At 36.4% G+C, this 17,357-nt stretch overlaps 1 protein-coding gene across 1 annotated transcript in view; it reads right to left on the reverse strand.

The window, feature by feature from the left end:
• SEL1L2 (SEL1L2 ERAD E3 ligase adaptor subunit) overlaps positions 1-4,560 on the reverse strand; it is a 100,009-nt gene extending 95,449 nt beyond the window's left edge. The window contains exon 1 of the mRNA XM_021078250.1: positions 4,545-4,560. Coding sequence (XP_020933909.1) covers positions 4,545-4,560 — 16 coding nt within the window. The remainder of the gene's footprint in view (positions 1-4,544) is intronic.

Consider the following 17,357-nt stretch of genomic DNA (forward strand, 5'->3'; position numbering starts at 1 on the left):
CTTTTCTCTCTGGCATGATCTAAGAGTTAGGCAGGGTCAGCAATGACTTTGAATTGGAGAGGCAGTGAGTGAACTAGGTCAGGAACTAGGAAGAATAATGTGCTGATTCCACTTAAGAAGTAAAATCCTGGGAATTAAACTGTGATTGGAAAGGAGATAAACACGGTCACAGAAGAATCCAGAGAAGCAATCCAGGATGGCAGAGGTGAGACAATGAGAGACAAACCTGTAAACAAGGACAGTTCCAAAACCTGGGACTAAATCCTGGAGCAGGTCAGGGTGGGAAGTGATGTGAGTAGATGAACCAAAATGAGTAGTCAGCTGTGGACATGTAGGAGTGAGAGGAGGGAGAGTTGGTACCTATAAGGGTCCAGAGAAAATTCTGCCAGAAGGATTGTTGAGGGGGTGAATATTTGGTTTCCCTTGGAACGCATAGCATAAATCACATCCTCTTCATTTCATGCCTGCATTATTACAACAGCCTCCTAATGGATTTAATCATGATTTTTTAAATTTTAATCTAACTTACATATACCCTCAGAATAATTTCCCTGAGTACTGTTTTCAGCAAGGCACACATCTGCTTGGAAACCCATTAAGTTTTATTTTACAAAGACTAACTCTTTATTTTGACTTCCAGTTTCCTCCATAATTAGGTTGAAATCCACATTCACAACTATTTTTCAAATCCAAATAATGTCTGCTTCATTAGTTACTGACTACTATTTTGAAAGTTTTCTTCATTTTAATTTTGGCAATTCCTGCTGAAGAGACTAAACATTATTAAAATTTGCTTAAAAACAAATATGATTTTAGGTCACTTATTACCTTGTTTTGTGAGATATTTAGCTTTGGAAAACATCAAGAATGATATTTAGAAATAACATTTCATATGTCCTTACTTAGCCATGTGACCTTGGATATTTTATTTAACCTCTCAGTTTTCTATAAAAAAGGAATGCATTGGTATATATTTATTAAATATTTTATTAAAATATCACACATTACGTTTTAATTCTGTGTCTTGAAGTGAAGACACAGAATTAAAACGTAATGTGTGATATTTTAATAAATATATGGCTGCAAAATAGCAAATATCAATTCCCTTCATTTTCTCCTTTCCCTATGGCTTATCTTTTAAAATCAAGTGGTACCAGAATCTGTGAGAAAAGCACTTCCCATATTGAAATAAAATGAAAAAAACATGCAGTTTTGCTATAAGAAAGCTTATAATTCTGCTCTTGGATCTAAAATTCAACCAAAATGCTTTTAAAGTTACTTGTGAAAATGTAGAATCAAAGAATCTCAGGCTTGGAACTGTCAAATTAAATTACATATCCATAAAGGCAAATCTTTTTAAAACTTTTACACAACGATGTGGTTTTCCTCTTCATTTTTTTTTTTTTTTTACCGTTGCTATGCTTCATCTCTGCAACAACTTTGAATTAAGTAGTTCTATTCATGAGGTTATGTTATTTTTAAATCTTTATATAATAGTCTGTTTTTCAAAAACAAAGATGACACATGTGTGTAATATTGTCATTTTTTCCTCTTAGCTGAACTAAGAGACTCTTCATCCATATTACTTAACTATTAGAATGTTACAAATTTGGGAATAGGCTGATTGGGCTAAAGGTGCTTTTAGTTCATACGTTTTCATGCATATGTGATTGATGGATTGATTGATTGAACCCAGAGAAGTAACTGACCAATTACTTTAGCAACCTGATATAGATGATATTTTCTCCATGTTATAAGAACTAGTTTCAAAGCAGGTTTAGAACTCTTGAAGCTTTTAGCTCTAATGTCTTTACATTATCAGTGTGTCGTCTCTCTTTGAGGAAAAAGAAATCTGGATTATCAGCAGAGCACGATAACAGAATTCAGAAGTCTTTAATTCTAGTCTTGGTTTTCTGTGTTAATGGATGTACTATTTGATCTTGGGTAAGGCATTTATGCCCACTACCACGTCTTGTCATCTCTAGTGATCTAAATATATAACTTGGGGTAATTAAAAGTATTACTTAAATAATTCATGCAATGGGCACTAAAACTGACAGAAGTTTAAAGACAGATATTTCACCTGGTACTACTAAATAGAAAAATTCCTAAAGCTTCCATATTTTGTTATATTTTGTTTATTTTAATACAAATATAGATAAAGCTATACTAGTATAAAACTATGTATGAGATCTTAGAAACATATAGTAACCTTGATACTATAAGCACTTGAGGTAATGTTCAAAATGTGGTGAATGGGGAGATAAGAAATTAGTTATGTTTATATGTAGGAATTCTTTGTTAATCATTACATTCTTGGGGACTTCTAACATGCTATAAAATAAAATCCAGAATTTCAGGTTTGGAAGAGAGTCATTTCTACAATGGTGTTACAGTCAATCATTTAATGGATAGACATTTACGATGTTTCAATGACTTTGCAATTATAAACAATACTGTAATGGATAACTTTGAACATATCCTATGAAACACGTATAAAGGTTAGCTAGAGTAGACAACAAGAAATAGATTTGCTCATTTGAGAATATGCCCAATGTAAATTTTAACTAGACAATGGCTAATTGGCATTCCCCAAAAAGCTACTCTTAAACTTCTACACATGGTATATTAGAATATTAATTTTTCATCACTCTAATACTTTTCAATTTTTGTCCATTTATTGCATGATACTGGTATTTCATTGTTATCTATCTGCACAATTACTGGCAAGATTAATAATCTTTTCACATTTAGGGATATCTGTATAACCTTTCCAAGGAACTTGTTAGATATTTTGCCTATCTTTCTGTCAGGCTTTTAAAAATACATATCTTTATGAGTTCTTAATGTATTCTGGGTATTATTTGATTGGTGGATATAGTGTAAATATATTTGTCCATCTGTTGTTCACCTTTTAACTGTTTATAGTGTCCTTTGTAGCAGAGGTTTTATATTCTTATGCAGTCGAAATTATCAATCTTGGAGTTCCTGCTGTGGTACAGCAGGTTAAGGATCCAGTGTTGTCTTTGCATCAGCATGGGTTCAATCCCTGCCTGGTGCAGTGGGTTAAGGATCCCGTGTTGCCACAGCTGTGGCATAGGTTGCAGCTGTGGCTCAAATTTGATCCCTGGGGAATGTTCATATGCCATGGTGTGGCCAAAAAAAATTATCAGTCTTTTTTCACTTAAAAACTTTGTGTGTGTGTCTTGTGCAAGAAGGCTTTCTTACCAATCATTTGAATAAACATTCTCCTGTATTTCCTTCACTTTTTAAAAAAATTTTGCTTTTACTGCTTAAATTTTTAAACCAGCTGGAATCAACTTTTGTGACTGGTATGAAATATATGTGACTTTTTCCCTTAAATGAATGGACATTTTGACAGCAGCATTCATTATAGTCAAATCTATCCATTGCCTTGAAAAACCTCCCTTCAGGTACTCAATTCTTTTCTCTTTTTTTAGGGCCACACCTGTGGCATATGGAACTTCTTAGGCTAGGGGTCTAATTGGAGCTGCAGCTGCTGGTGTAAGCCACAGCTACAGCAACGTGGGATCTGAGCCACATCTGCAACCTACACTACAGCTCATAGCAATGCTGGATCCTTAACCCACTGAGTAAGGCCAGGGATTGAATCCACAGCCTCATGGATACTAGTGAGGTTTGTAACTTGCTGAGCCACAACAGGAACTCCCAAGTATTAAATTCCGGTTTGTACATTGGTCCATTTAAAAACTTTCTGTTCTGTTTTCTTGCTCTAGCTCTCTATTCTTCTGCCAGTATTCTAATTACTGCAGATTTATAATTGCATATTTTATAACTGATTGAGCAAGAACCTCTCTGTACTGGTACACATACACAAAACACACTCTATTGTTCCTCTTTTAAAAATTTATCTTGGGAATTCTGGTATAATTTCTTTTCTAGATAAATTTTAGAGTAAGGTTCTCAGATTCATTTTAAAGATGAGTTGCAAAGATAGAAACAAACTTGTGGTTTATCCCACTCCCATCCTCCTCCCTCTCGGCAACCACAAGTCTGGGGTTAACAGAGGCAAACTATTATATACAGAATGAATAAACAACAAGGTCCTACTATATAGCACAGGGAACTATATTTAATGTAATGAATAATGGAAAAGAATATGAAAAAGAATGTATCACTGAATCATACATACAGTAGAAATTAACATATCATTGTAAATCAACTATATACTTCAATGAAAAAAAACCAAAAAAATGTGTTGATATTTCCACTGGGATTGCATTGGATTTACATGTCAATTTAGAAAGGCCTGGCATATTTACAATATTTAGATTCCTTCAGGTGTACAGCCTTAATTTATTTAGATTTTCTTGTTAATGGCCTTCAGAAAAATTTCACTTTTATTACTCATGTATGACTTGGTTCTCTTTTTATTAAATTGATTCCCAGCTATTTTGTAATTTCTGTTGCTTCTATGAAAGGAATTTTAAAAAATAAAGTGATTGTTATATTTTGAAAAGTTAAAATGACTGACCCTAAGTCTTAAATATTTCTTTGCTTACCATTGATTTTTGACATTGCTCTTGAATATGTGTTTTATTTTGCTGGAGCATATCTTCTAGTCAACCTTTCAGCTAAAATTCATGGGTAATAAATTTTTAGAATCCATGCTTGTCTGAAATGTCTTATTTGGCCATTATATTTATCTGATATTTTGTCAGATTATACAATTCTAGATTCAAAATCATTTTGCCTCAGTACTAAGAAAATATTTCTCCAACATCTTTCTGTACACAATGTCGCTAGTGAGTTTAAAGTCAACGTATTTTTTCCCCCTTGTGAATAATCTATTTTTTCTCTTTAGAAGCCTTTAGGATTTTCTGATTATTCATGAATATTAAAATTTTACCATCATTTTCTCAGAATGGGTCTTTTCTGTTTACTTGCTTGGCACTCAGTGAGCTTAATCTAAAAATGTGAGTCTTTTTCAAATGGGGAATTTTTTTCCATTTCTTTATTTCTTCCTCTAAGTGTTTCGACTTTCCTTCTAGAAATCTCATTTATGTGGATTTGTAACTTTCAGAGGGATCCTCCATGTCCTTTAACCTTTATTTTGTGTCATCTCTTTGTCCATTTACATTGTGATCTAAGAGAATTTGTCTCTATTTAAATATCTGTCTTTAAATTTATTTAAGTTTCTCAGTCTTTATTTAAATCTCTGTCTTTATTATGTGTCATCTGTCTTTATATAGAGATCTAAGAGAATTTCTCAGTTTGATCTTTGAGACTCCAGGCTGTTCTTCAGCTCTCAACTTTGCTGTTCAGCCTTGAGGTTTTTTTGTTTTTGCTTTAACCATTGTACATTTCATTTCTAAGACATCTCATCTTTTTTCTTTCATTAAGGCCTGCTCTTGTTTCATGGATATAATGACCTCTCTAAATACATCTTATGATAATCATTTTATGTTAAAGTCTTTCACCATTTGTCCTACTTGTTCTGTTTCTTCAAGTGTGCATGTGTGTGTATGCTTTTCTCTCATGGTGTTAGTTTTCCTCAAATGTTTGGTGATTTTTTTTTTTTTTGCTCCACCCACAGCATGTAGAAGTTCCTGGGCCAGAGATTGAACCCGTGCCACAACAGTGACCCAAGCTGCTGCAGGGACAATGCTGGATTCTTAACCAGCTGTGCCACAAGAGAACTCTTGCTTGTTAATTCTTGATTATAGTCATGTTGGACTTGGATTTTCCCTCCTAATCTGTCTGTAAATGCTGTAACAATTACCTCAGCTTGCAGTAGTAACTTTGTGTTACTGGGTATTGTAGGATATGTTATCAGGATGTGACAGGAACTCGTCTTCTAGGATAAGGGCTCCCTGAGTATCACTAGCCATTTGCAGCTGTATCTACATCTCTAGCCCAAATGCCCCCATGTTCTGGTGCTTTGTCTCCTTGTGTACCTGGTTATTTTTTACTGTGTAATAAAAACATTATCTTTGAGTGGATTCTTTGAGGCCTCAATGAAGTTGTCTCAATGAAGCAAAGAGGAGAACATGAATTTGCTTTTGCCAGGTGTCTGGGGTACTCCAAGTATAGGACCATCTCAGATCTAGTCCTAGTCTCAGGATGCCTGGGATTCCCCAGCTTGTAAATCTCCAAGAGGACCGGCCTGGGACAACTTCTCAGTATGTATTTTTCTTTCTCTCTCTTCTTTCTTTCTTTCTTTCTCTCTCTCTCTCCTTCCTTCCTTCCTTCCTTCCTCCTCCTTCCCTTCCTTCCTTTCTTTATTTTATGGCTGCACCTGTGGCATATGGAAGTTCCTGGGTTAGGGGTCGAATTGCAGCTGCAGCAAAGGCCTATACCACAGTCACAGCAAGACAGGATCTGAGCCACATCTGTGACCTACACCACTGCTTATAGCAATGCCAGACCTTTAATCAACTGAGCGAGATCAGGGATTGAATACACATTCTCACAGACACTAGTTGGGTTCTTAATCCATGGAGCCACAATGGGAACTCCTAGAAATGTATTTTTCCTTTTCCTTTTCTCCTGCTCTGCTAAGGGTCAAATCTGTGAAGACTTAGGAAGGGGTGATTTACTTCTGATCTGCCCTTATCCTAAGAGTAAAGCACCTCATGGTCTCTTATATTAGATCCTCTCCTTGAACAGGTTTTGAGGACTAGATTCTGTCCTCCTTGCCTTATAAGGCCGCTAAAACCAAAGTCCAGGTTGGTAAAAGCTGAGGGTAAAAGCTGCTTTGATGTTCAGGTACAGAGCTGGGACCAGGGTGAGCCAAGTCCCAGCCCTGCTCAGGTGCTCTGTGCTTACTTCTTTGGAATCCAGCAGTTCCCTGCATTTTTTTGGGGGGGGGGTGTCTGGTAGTCCTTTACTATCTTCTCAACTCCTTGATGATTTTGAGAAGTTTGTATGTTTTTGTGTCATTTGTTTTCTGTGGGATGGCTGGTCCAAATAATCTAGTCACCTAGCCTGGAAATCAAAGTGCTGCCCTTTCTTTTGTATCTGGTGGTAATGCCATGCCATGGTGAGGGGAGTAGAGGTCAAACTGCTAGTTGTTGTTTTCAACCAACAATTTTTTTTTTTTTTTTTTTTGCCCTGGGACTCCTTCCCTTTTCTCTGAACCCACTTGTACATTTTTCCTAGCTATATTCTCTTTTGCTCTTTTGTACATTTTTAGGCGAAAGTTTCTTTCAATCCATTCCTCCTATTTTTCTTTTAATTATTCTGAATTCCTTTTTCATCAAAGGCACTCCTACTTGTTTTTCAGAGCTGATGAATTTCTTTTTTTAAACTCCTCTATGTGGGTACACATTACTTTTTCCAATCTTGGAATATTCTCTTCAATCCCAGCACTGTAACCTTGGATCCAAGTCTCCAAGTCTATGGCACAGACTTAAAAGAAGTTTCAAAAGAAACAAATTTTTCTTGCCTACCATATTTCATCGGTGATAAACTGTATAAATAAAATTAGATGGATTAGATGGCTACAGTAAATAAACTTCAGATAGTAGTAAAATTACAAAATCTACAAAAATACTGATAAAGTGCTACTGGCAAAGTTTATGTCATTGTCATAACTGCCAAAACAACTGGTTGAAAAGTAAATAATTCAAATAAATCACCTAGCTGTTTGTTCTATACAGACACAAACACATGTCTACTACATTTTAAAATATTTGGATGATTGATTGAATATTTATTTTTCATATGGCCGTTTGGTAGTAGGTAGAAATAACCTGAGGCAAGTAAATATGATAATGAGAGAAAACTCTGAACAATATACTTTGAAGAATAGAGACAGGTGATATGGAGTTAAAAAACAAAAAGCAAAACTTGATTCCCATTAGAGGATTCAGGTTTTACTAAGGTCTATACATTAGAGTTTTGAAAATGTATCAATTTTGAATATTAAAAATATTTACATGACGTACTCCACAGGTTTTGGGAATGTATTTTACAAATTTTAAAGTGTTACATGAATGTTAGTTATTATTATTCTACTTTACAAGTGCTGAGCATCCACTGTGTGCCAAGTTCTGCAATGAGCTATAGGAGACAGAAAAGGTAAGTAAAACACAATCTCTGCATTCAGGTAATTGACAATCTAGTAAAATGGTTAAAAACTAACTCAACTGTGAGACTAGGACACATAAGAAAATAAAGGCACAATGTGCAATGAGGAAGGGTTTGGGAAGGGTTTTTGTTTTTGTTTTGAGGAGTAGAACTTGAAATGGACCTTAAAAGATTAGCAAGATGTTATGCTGTGGATTTATGGTGGTGATGGGGAAGACAATGGAATGACAGTCCATTCCTACAGGTAGTCCATCTGCAGAACAGACTGAGAATGACATGGAAGTGAGAGAATTAGTAGACTGAGTGGCTCATAGTTTGAATTGGTTGAAATAAAATATTTTTATAGCAGAGACAAAATAGCAAGGAAAAGTTGCAATCTAACTGCATAGAATTTTGACTGCTGGACAAGATGTTGGAACTTTATTCTGAATAAAATAGGTGCTTGGACAAGGAAAAAAATCATGGTCAAATCTGGGGTTTAGAAATATTATTTCCAACAGTACTGTATTGTGAATAAGAGAGAGCAGAGTTAGAAGTGCAGTGATATAGATAAAATATACAGCAATAAAACTATAAATTGAGACAGTGAAAATGCATAGATGGGAGAGGCACTATGGATTTGACAGGATTTAGTAAAGGAATAAAGGAATGAATAACCATAAAACACGTGGAGATTATGGCTCCTGATCTGGCTTTGCAGAATGACTTTTGGCAATCAGTTTCACCATGCTGGTCCCCAGTCCTATCATTTGTAAAAACTTTGAATTAGATGATACTTAGTACACTGTTAACTGTATAATCATACAATGTTGAGGTTTTGTACTTGGGGACCAAGGGAATAGAGAGGGATATTCATGCCATTAATAAGAGAAGAAGCATAAGAGAAGAACTAACTTTGAGAAGAAATATTGAATTTAAGACATTTGCAGACCATATATTGTCCATGACCATCTGTGGCTGATATGCAGGTCTAGAGAGCTGGAGGAAAGTCTTGGGTATAAATACATATGTATATGCAGCTGTGGGGCTTGGGACAGAGCACCAGAAGTGTAGAATATGAAGAGCAAGAGAGCCAAGCACTGAACTTTGGGTGCAGCATTTAAAGGGAGGGTTGAGGAAGACAAACCAGTGAAAGAGCCTAAAAAGATTCTACAGGGGTGGAGGAGAAAAAAAAAATACTGTGAATAGGGTCCAATGCTGTAGAAAGATTAAGTACTAAGAATAGTGAGAGGCTGCTTGATCATTGATCACTAGAATGTTAGCGAGAAAGCAATCTCAACAAATGGGGAGTAGATCTTAGGATCAGTTAGAAGCAGGTAGAGGATCACTGGCAGAGAGAATTCTTGGCGTAGGTATGTGATAAGAGAGACATAAGAGCCTTGGTATGGCAAAAAAGGAGTGGAATTGGGAAGAGTGATTAGGACAAGGCAGAAGAGGCTAGTTCCTCAAAGCAGACTGAATAACCAGAAACAAAGCTGATGCCAAGCATTGATTGGTTCAGGTGGGGAATCTGTCCTCACACCTCTCCCCAGGTTGAGGGTCGCCTTCTCCCCACTCACTGCTGTCCTATTAAATGCTTCCAAAGAATAGCAGTAATTGGTTAATTATTATCTTCAGATGACTCTAGGAGATAACTACAAGAAAAAGCCTTCCACATTTCAGGACAATTCACAACAGCGAAATGAGCTTCCTTACTGATCCCTGAGATAACACAATCAAACTTCTCTCTAGTAGTCAGTGGTCCCACCATGGCATGACACATCTGCTCCTTCCTGCTTCTCTGCAAGGAAAGATGCTCCAGATGTTTGCAATTTATTCTTGCCCTGTTTAGAGGTGCAATGTAAAGAAGTGAAAGGAAGCAATGGTAATTTAACACTCCTAGAATTTACAAGTTATTCAAAATAGAACTGGTAAGAGAAAGAAGATTTCTGAAGCAGTTAAGACATTGCCTGCTTGTACTGCTTAATCCCCACATTCTCTGCAACATGTCTAGGCCTTGGCCTTTAAGTGGCTCCTCTCTGGACCTTCCAGGAATGTAAATATGCTGGCTGGGCAACTGCTTTCTGACCTCTTACTAGTGTGAGATAATGAGCTACCTGCCTTTTTCAGAGAGTTGCTGGGTGGGTAAGTACCAGAGGAGAGAGCTGTTATGAACTTTCAATTTTAGTTTGCTTTTTATTTATTTTTTCTTTTCTTTTTAGGGCCACACCTGCAGCATATGGAAGTTCCCAGGCTAGGGGCCAGATGGTATTGCAGCGGCTGGCCTATGCCACAGCCACAGCAATACTGCATCCCAGCCTCATCTTTGACCTACACTGTAGCTCACGGTCACGCTGGATTGTTAACCCACTGAGCAAGTCCAGGGCTTGAACTCTGGATACTAGTTGGGGTGGTTACCGTCAAGCCATAACAGGAATTCCAGTTTGCATTTTTTTTTTTTTTTTTTTTTTTTTTTTTGTTGTTGTTGTTGCTATTTCTTGGGCCGCTCCCGCGGCACATGGAGGTTCCCAGGCTAGCGGTTGAATCGGAGCTGTAGCCACCGGCCTACGCCAGAGCCACAGCAACGCGGGATCCGAGCTGCGTCTGCAACCTACACCACAGCTCACGGCAACGCCAGATCGTTAACCCACTGAGCAAGGGCAGGGACCGAACCCGCAACCTCATGGTTCCTAGTCGGATTCGTTAACCACTGCGCCACGACGGGAACTCCTCCAGTTTGCATTTTAATTCAATTTAATTTTACTTTATTTTATTTTTTCTAATTGTAGAAGTTGTATGATAGTGAGAAATTACTACTAGAAAGAGAGACTCAATAGAGAAACCTGGGACAATCTAAATCCAAAACTTCCGGCAATATCTTTTCTCTGCCTTAGTTACATAACTTACCCAACCTTAGATCAGCAGCTGGATGGGTAGGAGGGATATAAAAAAGAAAAAATCCCACACTATTAGTTTTATTTCCATTTTCTAAGTCACACTTTGGGGGTAGACTGCTCATTCTTCACATAAGGATGAACTACTTAATTCTGAGGATTTACTAAAAGAGAAAAATGTCAGTGACTATTTTAGAAATTTCCCTAGATAAACGCAGAATCAGGGAAAAATCACACCATCCTTCTTTCAATATTTTTACATGGGTGAAATCAAAGTACATTGAGCATTAGGTGAAAAATGCATAAAAAGGCAAAACACAGTCTTGCAAGGTGTATGTGAGTAAAAATGGGCAGACCTCTTTTGCCTTGAGAACTAGGGGTAGAAGGAGAGGAAGAGAAAAAAATAAGAGTGGGGTTAGGAGCTGATTTTATGTATGAATCTTAGGTCTTTTAGCACCAGTTTATAAAGCAACTGTCTTCTCCCCCAGTAACTATTTCCCTGAGTATCTATTCACCTGAATCTCAAGAAATGATCTGCTGAAAACTCCTCTGACCCTGCAAAGTGTCCTAATCCAAGAATTTTGTACTCATCATCACTGTCTCTTTCTCTCCTCCTGTTCACTCCTACCAATTGAAATCAAGTTTTGTCTTGCTTTGCTGATAAACTCTCCTGAAAAGGTAAAGATTCTCTGGCTATTAAAGCCAATGGTCACTTGGTTCTTCCTTCACTTCCCTACGCTCTCTGGCATTTGGCACTCTTGGCCATTCTCATCTTCATGGCACACTCCCACTATGGACTCATATGTCATTGTCTTTAGTCTTGTTTCCAGCTGCTCCTCAGTCCCCACTGCTATGGCTATAGTTTAAGTCCTCATCATTTCTTGTTTGGGCCATTTGATAGTGTGCTGTGGGTTACTCTGTTGAGAGAGTTACCAGTTAGAATCCATCATCTCTCTACTGCCAAAGTCATTTTTTAAAAACATAATTCTGTTCATGTTCTTCAATGAATAAACCCTCAAATGACTCCCCATTGCCCATAGGATCAGGCTCAAACCTCAGAGACTACCACAAAGGGTTTGCCTCATCAATTGCTATGTTCCATCTCCTATCCCACACTATGGCAAACTGCCATACTTATTTATAGACCACACCCTTTTATTTTTCTGTGTCCCCCTTTACCTGGTCTGATATGTTCTTGTTCTCTTTTGCTTGCTTAGTGAACATTCACCAATCTTTCAAGATTCAGTTTATGCCATTTCCTTGATGAAGCCTGACACACTGGTAGAATTCACCAGTCCCCCATTTGTGCCCTACAGTACTTTATAAATGCTACTATTTTTCAAAATACCTACAACACTTCATGATTCATTCACTTGTTTACTTGTTTTTTTCTTCTAGACTCAAAGTTGCTTAAGGAAAAGGATTGTGTCTTAAATATTCTTCCATAATCCTGGCACATAACTTTTATTAAATATTTCTTTCTTTGTCCCTGCAAATCAATAGCTTTTAGGATATTCACAGATTTGTGCAACCATCACCATAATTTTAGAACATTTTCATTATCTCCAAAGTAACCTTGTCATAATATCCCCAATTCCCCTACACCTCTAGCCCTAGGTAAACTATTTTCTCTCTCTGTGGATTTACCTATTCTGGACATTGCATACATATGAAATCACACAGGTTGTGGTCTTTCATGTCCAGTTTCTCTTGCTTAGCATAAATTTTCAGTGATCATCCATATTGTACTTCATTCCTTTTTTTGCCGAATAATATTCCATAGTATAGACATACCAAATTTGATTTATTCATTCATCAATTAATGAACATTAGTTTTTTTCCCATTTTTTTGGCTACTATGAATAATGCTGCCATTTGTGCACAAGTTTTTGCATGGAAATAAGTTTTTAGTTCTCTTGGGTATATACTCCTATGGTAATTCTGTGTTTAATCTTTTGAGGAACTGCAAGACTGTTTTCCAAACCATTGTACCACTTTAAAAAACTGAGGTAAAATTCTTTTTTTTTTTTTTTTTTTTGTCTTTTTGTCTTTTGTTGTTGTTGCTATTTCTTGGGCCGCTCCCGCGGCATATGGAGGTTCCCAGGCTAGCGGTTGAATCGGAGCTGTAGCCACCGGCCTACGCCAGAGCCACAGCAACGCGGGATCCGAGCCGCGTCTGCAACCTACACCACAGCTCACGGCAACGCCGGATCGTTAACCCACTGAGCAAGGGCAGGGATCGAACCCGCAACCTCATGGTTCCTAGTCGGATTCGTTAACCACTGCGCCACGATGGGAACTCCAAAAATTCTTAACATATAAGTAAATATTTTAAAGTGTACAATTAAGTGACATTTAGTGCTTTTACAACCACCTTCTCTTTTCAGTTTCAAAAGTTTTTCATTAGCCTATAAGTACATTCCGTATTTATTAAATAACTCTCCATTATCCCTTCCCCCATCCACTGGCAACCACTAACCTGCTTTCTGTCTCTATGGATTTGCCTACTCTGGATATTTCATATAATAAAAATTACATAATATGTGGCCTTTCATATATAGCTTCTTTACCTTTATAACTTTTTAACTTTCATAAACTTCTTTAGTGTTTTTAAGGTTCATCTAACTTGTAGTATGTTTCAGTACTTCATTCCTTCTCATGGTTGAATGAAATTCCATAGTATGTATACACCACAATTTATCTACTCATTCATTATTTAGGTTTTCCTCCTTTAACTATAATAAATAATGCTTTTACAAACATTTGTATACAAATTTTCAGTGTGGACACATGCTTCATTTCTCTTAGGTAAATGCCTATCAGCAGAATTGATGTGTCATATGGTAATTCTAAATTTAACTTTTTGAGGAATTGCCAAACTGTTTTCCAAGTGGCTCTACCGCTTTATATCCCCACCAGCAATGTATGAGGGTTCCTATTTCTCCTTGTCAAATCTTGATATTTTCCTTTTTTTAAAAAATTATAATCATCTTAATAGGTGTGATATAATATTTCACTGTGGTTTTGATTTATATTTTCTTCATGACCAATGATGGTGAATATCTTTTTATGCATTTGATGGTCATTTGTATATCTTCTTTGGAGGATATCTATCCAATTCCTTTGTCCATTTGAAAAATTGGGTTGTCATTTTGTTGATGAGATATGTAAGATACATATTCTGAATATAAACCTTTATTGAATGTATGACTTGTAAACATTTTCTCCCATTCTATGGATTGTCTTTTCAGTTTCTTGATGATGTTCTTTGAAGCATAAAAATGTTTAATTTTGATGATGTCTAGTTTGTTTTCTTCTTTCTCTGCTTGTGTTTTAGTGGTAAATTTAAGGAACTGTTGCCTAATCTAGGGTCACACACATTTATGTTTATGTTTTCTTCTAAGACTTTTAAAGCTTTAGCTATTATATTTAGGTCTTTGACTCATTTGAATTATTTTCTATATATAGTGTGAGATAGGTGTCTAACTGCTGTGAAGTGTGTGGCACTCTGTTTGTCCCTCACCATATGTTGAAGAAATTATTCTCCCCTTTCCCCATTAAGTCAATGTCTTGGCTTCCTTGCCAAAAATCAATTGGTAAATAAATGTGAGGATTTATTTCTGAACTTTTAAGAATGTTTTATTGATCTATATGTCTATCCTCATGCCAGTACCACACTGTCTTGATTACTACAGTTTTGCAGTTGTTTTGAAATTTAGAAATGAGAGTCCTCCAATTTGATCCTTTTTTCCCCAAAACATTCATTTCCATATTAATTCTCAGACTGTTTTGTTACTTTCTACAATGAAGTAAGCTGAGATTTTGATAGGGAGTAGGTCAAAATGAAGAGTATTGCCCTCTTAAGTTTTCCAATCCATGAACATGGAAAGTATTTTCATTTATTGAAATTTTACTTAAATTTTTAAAAATAGTTTTTGTAGTTTTTAGAGCATGAGCTTTGCATTTCTTTTGTCTTTTGTTAAATTTAGTTCTTTTTTTTTTTTTTTTGGTCTTTTTAGGGCTGCACCTGTGGCATATGGAGGTTCCCAGGATAGGGGTCTAATCAGAGCTGCAGCTCCTGACTTATGCCACAGCCATAGCAACTCCAGATCTGAGCTGCATCTGCAACCTACACCACAGCTCATGGCAATGCCAGGTCCTTAACCCACTGAGTGAGGGCAGGGATAGAACCTGCAACCTCATGGTTCCTAGTCAGATTTGTTTCTGCTGCACCATGACAGGAACTCCTAAATTTAGTTCTAAATATTTTATCCTTTTTGATGCCACAGTAAATGGAAATGTTAATTTCATTTTTGGCTTGATCACTGTGATGGTATAGAAATAGATTAAGTTTTGTCTATTAACCTTTTATCCTGCAACCCTGGTAAACTCACTTATCAGTTCTAACAGTTTTTTAATGGATACCTTAGGATTTTTGTACATGAAATCATGTCTTTAGTAAATAAAGATAGATAGGTTTATTTCTTCCTTCCCAATCTTGATTTCTCTTACTTTTTTTTCTTATCTATTTGTCTTGGCTAGAACCACCAATACAATATTGAATAGGAATGGTAAGAGGGGACATTCTTGTCTTGTTCCTGATCTTAGGGGAACCATAGGGGGAAAGCATTCAGTTTTCACCATTAAATACATTAGGTGCAAGTTTTTTGAGGATGACCTTTATTAGGTTAAGTTTCTTATATTCCTAGTTTGTTGAATGTTTTTATTCAAAAGGGCAGCTGAATTTTGTCAGGTGCTTTTCCTGTATCAATTGAGATGATAATGTGGTCCTTGCCATTTATTCTATTCCTGTGGTGCGTTACATTAATTAACTTTCAGGTGTTGTAACAACCTTGCATTCCTGGGTTAAATGCAAATAAATATTTCTTAAATTCATGATGAGTAAGTTATTTGAGGATTTGGGTAAAAATTAACTCAATAAATAGCCAGAGAAACCACACTGGAAAATAATTCCCATTTTAAGATAGTAACTAGTTAGGAATCATGGAAACTTTGAAAGTAGAATTGTTATTGTGGAAAGATTATAACAGACTATACTTTTCCTTTAAAGTTCTAGAACTAGATTTTCATGATATCCTAGATTTAGCAAAACTTAACCTATCTCAACTATCTTTACTATAGCTACTCTATAAAAAAATTATAATGCTTTTTTCATAGATTTGCTCAGTCTTTCCCCCCTTCACACACACACACACACACACACACACACCCCTTCCTAGGTACACACAGCCTCCCCAGGTACACACACCCTTCCCAGGTACTGTCCTAAATGGGCGTATCATTATTATCTATCCATACTGAATATTTTAAAGTACTTTCCAAAGATGGTGTTAAGTAGGAATATAGTGAAGTTACTTATGATTTTATAATCAGCTTCTACCCTTAGTGCTAAGGATCCTAATAAGGAACCATAATGACAGAAAAACTTACTTGTAACTGTGACCCCAAGAATTACCAATATCTCTATTAGCAGGGACCAGGGCTTCATATTCTCCTAAGCAGCTCTTTCTCACTGTAACACAGGCAGAACTAGGTGGCTGGCCCACAAGCTTCCTCTTTTCAGGTATGTGGGGGTCAGGACTTGGTTGCTAAGCAACAATTTCCTTAGTCTTGGGCCAATGAGCTGCCAGGAATTTCCTTTCAACCCAGAATGAAGGCAGCTGATGGAGAGAGCAGGCTGTGGGGAAGTAATCATATCCAGCCTGTAATTTCTCTGGTAGGAGATGAGTGGTAGGCTTCAAATAGGTAGGTGTTGCTCTTTGAACTTTGTTCAGAGTTTCTGGAAGTTCTTACTTCCAGAGGTGCAAACTGCAATTATGGGAAAACTCAAGTGCATGAACGAACCTGATATCATCCTTTAATCTAACATCTCAAGGCTAATGTGGACAAGAAACATAGTGACCAAGTCAGTCTGATTTGGTCCCCATCTTGGTGAAAATGTTTACCTTCTGTTCAAGTAAGTAACTGCTGAAGTTTGACCAGGACCAAGACAAACAAACCTCAATCATCAATTACATTGTTAAAATGGTGTTTTCATTAAAATTTCATTAAAAAATGTTTAAAAATGACCTCTTCACTGTCTTAAAATATATGGGCATCTCACAAATGAATACTCTCAAGGCTAGGACCAGAAATCAAAATGAATACTTAGGTAAAAGTATGGAAATATCAACAATATCAAAGAATGGATCTAGTTGAGAAATTATATCTAAAATATATCCAATATTTTACAATGTGTTCAGGTAATTACTTCTGAAACAAATGAATTTATTACCTTGTTTTTTCAGGTTTATTTCCTTTATTCCCATCTCTATTGTGAAAAATTATCACAAATTTAGTGGTAATTTAATAGAAATTTTATTCTCTTGCAGTTCTGGAGGTCAGAAGTCC

Source organism: Sus scrofa, chromosome 17, assembly GCF_000003025.6.
Source record: "Sus scrofa isolate TJ Tabasco breed Duroc chromosome 17, Sscrofa11.1, whole genome shotgun sequence".
Classification (NCBI taxonomy): Eukaryota; Metazoa; Chordata; class Mammalia; order Artiodactyla; family Suidae; genus Sus; species Sus scrofa.